The sequence below is a fragment of the Topomyia yanbarensis genome, chromosome 3 (assembly GCF_030247195.1).
Source record: "Topomyia yanbarensis strain Yona2022 chromosome 3, ASM3024719v1, whole genome shotgun sequence".
Taxonomy (NCBI): Eukaryota; Metazoa; Arthropoda; class Insecta; order Diptera; family Culicidae; genus Topomyia; species Topomyia yanbarensis.
The window spans coordinates 26,222,212-26,225,327 of NC_080672.1; the positions used below are offsets into that span (position 1 = coordinate 26,222,212).

Consider the following 3,116-nt stretch of genomic DNA (forward strand, 5'->3'; position numbering starts at 1 on the left):
TTTTCTCTTTCGTTTACTACCAACATCTGTGATTGGCGTGTAACGGTTTGTCCGGAATTTCCATTCAAAGTGGATTTTGACAGTTGGCTTTTAGGCCGTAATCATATGTTTGTCGAGAATTTTCATGCATTTTCTAGCATATACTTCTAGTAAATATTCAATTAGTGGATAGACCGAATACGTCCAATGCACAAAATTTTCAGCAGAAGAAACGAGAGGCAGATCAAAAAGTATGATATCGGTGATTAAAAAAAAGTTCTGCGTATGCCTGGTCCAGACATTTACAGACTTTTAAAACAGTAATAAACTGACCGATTTTCTTCAGAAAATAATAGATGTGTCCCAGCATGCAAAGAATTACGAATCAAATACCGTTCATACTTTTACCATTTAGATTTTTTTTAAGAAATTTAGAACTTAATCTTTCACGGAATCTTTTTGGTCTTTTTCGGAGTAACGAACCAATGATCTCTAAATGCGCAGGTATCCTTCTGTTGATCAACAGCATGCGGCAGCTGTTCAAATCGTAAAATTATTTCCACAACTTAGTAATACGCGAGTCACACCAACTGCTCCTGATGAGGTTTGTTATTCTATGCTTATTTAATTTCTCTAATATAATTATAATTATTTTCATGCTAGTCATTTTTCTTTTGGCGCAACGGAGGCAAGGAAAAGGGTGCTCATACTGGCATGATATTTCATCGCATCCGGAATGTCATCAAACAGCTACCTGCAGAAAAACATAAATATAATCGAGGAACTATGCCTGTAGAAGAGTCCGTTTCAACTGAACTTGTAGAGCGGGCTCAATTGCTCCGAGTAATGCTTGCATCGGCATCAGTAGCAGAACATATTTGTGATGAAATGGACCGATGCTTTCCAGTCCTCAAACTGTTATTAAAAGAAAAGAAACCCGTTAATGATATCTTGGATATGTTTCCACACCTGTGTTCATATGAAGGATTGGTGGTAACATGTTTATTTTTTATTATTTACTATTTCACTTTATGGTATTCACGGAACATATGAATATTTATATCATATCACTTTTTCTAGATTCGTCAAATGTTTGAGAGATTGTATCCTAACAGAACAGAAGGTCTCAAAATCGAGGATGTCTTCTCTCAGTGTCTATCTTATTCACCGTCCAGATTCTCTAGAGTAGAAGATGGTGAGATATAATTTTTTTTAATTTAGCCCAAAGGTCTGTCATAAAATTTTAAATTTGTAAAACTATTCACAGATCACATTCGAGGATGCTTGAGAATAATTTCTCATATGCCAATTCGCGGACAAAAAAGAACGCTGGTAGGCTGTCCAACTGTAGGCGAAGAACATTCGGCTTCAATTTTAATTCGTTGGATTGGGGTAAATGCAATATAATATACATAAGGTTAGATGTAATGATTTTATATCATCATTAGGAGTGCTTAGATACATACATGGCATCCCCCGCAACTGATTCCATACTACACATGGTGTGCGTAGCAAGCCCGATGAAAAGAGGAAATTATGCCGTCATTTGTGAGAAAAAAGTTATATTCGAGACTAACAATTCTATTCATGCAGTGGAAATTTTATTCAAATGCCACGCAGTTCTCGGAGTGGAGGTGCCACCTAATTTTAGAATGTTTTGGGACTTTCTGGCATGTGCCATATATAATATAATTCCGCACAGTCAGAGGACAACTGTGAATAGACTCGTCCAAACTTTTATTGAAGTTTCCCGCGCACGTATTGACAACAAATAAAAGGACAACTTTTTTATACAATACTTACTAAAAACCATAAAATTTAATAAACAGAAGTTTCTTTAATTATTATTGTAAAAATATTCCATAAGAAAAGAAAGACTGCATTGTGTTGTATCCAAAACAAAATTTTGACGGCCAATTTCTTCACTGGATGTAAACCGGTTTAGTTCCAGTTCAAATGCAACAATCGATCATGAACCAATTTAAATAGGAATCGGTTGTTGCATTTCTTCTTACAGAAACCATTCAGAATTGCAAGTCATAATCCGGATGGCTCCAGTCAGTATTCCGGCTCCAGTGACACAACCTATTCTAACTAGAATCGATTGTGTCACTGGAGCCGGAATACTGACTGGAAACAGCTGCAATTCCGGCTCATTTCCGGCTGAACTTTACTGGGTTTTAATGAAATCCCACTGAGACGTCCAAAAAATTGTTTCAAAATCGTTCAACACGGGTCCAACGATGGACGTTCGTTGAACGGTTATTTGGACGATGCCCAAATTGGTCCAACGAACGTCCTTCATTGGACGATTTTGAAACCAACCGTTCTTAGAGGAATATTGCACTCATAAATTGGGTAATATTCTACCCAAAAACTGAGGAATTACAACTGGCTTTGTTGTCTACTCATAAATTGGGTAAGCTTCTGCTCATAATATGAGTAAAAATCGATCAATTTTTGGTTTTGTTGAAGTTCTACTGAACCCAAAATTTGAGTAATGTTCAACTCAAAGTCTGCGTAATAATTACTTAATTTTTGGTTTTGTTAAATTTGTACTGAACTCAAAATTTGAGCAATGTTGAACTCAAAATCTGAGTACTAGTGAAGCACTTTTGGGTTTAGTGTAGATAATATTGTACTCAAAAACCGAGTAATAATTACTCAGTTTTTGGTTCAGGCTGGCTTACTCAAATTTGAGTAACTCCGGAATTACTCAATTTAAGGGTTGTTCCACTTTATCTGGAAATGGGTGGGATTAAACTCATTTTTGAGTAACTTTTTACGAGCGTGTGGTACAGGTACATCATTTTTTTTAATTAAAATTGTTTATTTGATAAGGCAAGTTTGCGTTAGCTTAAAGGTACATCATTGTTTTGATTCCGGGATATACCTGTCAAATAGGCCAAATAAAAAAAAAATCAAAAGAATAATCCTCTATCGTCGTTTTATAGCGACGAATCCTTTTTGTTCCTTTTAGCCAGCAACACAATGGTCATTCTTGGCTGATGTTTTTTCACTTATTAGAATGCACAAATTATCTAAACCTGTACTGAATTTTGATGATTTTTTATTTCCTTGTGTAGTATATACAAACTCTTTCATTTCATAACAATAACAGTCGAAAATTTACACCG

General features: G+C 35.5%; 1 protein-coding gene across 2 annotated transcripts; it reads left to right on the forward strand.

Moving 5' to 3' along the window:
• Positions 1-2,369, forward strand: LOC131690585 (uncharacterized). Of its 2 annotated transcripts, XM_058976480.1 has the most exons (5): positions 1-583; positions 643-972; positions 1,060-1,174; positions 1,247-1,371; positions 1,428-2,369. In XM_058976480.1, the coding sequence occupies exons 1-5, from the start codon at positions 476-478 to the stop codon at positions 1,752-1,754; spliced, it is 1,005 nt and encodes a 334-aa protein (XP_058832463.1). In that variant the 5' UTR covers positions 1-475; the 3' UTR covers positions 1,755-2,369. The 2 variants fall into 2 exon arrangements, with proteins under 2 accessions (XP_058832463.1, XP_058832464.1); XM_058976481.1 differs by having other exon boundaries at positions 1,247-2,369.
• The last annotated feature ends 747 nt before the right edge of the window (positions 2,370-3,116 follow it).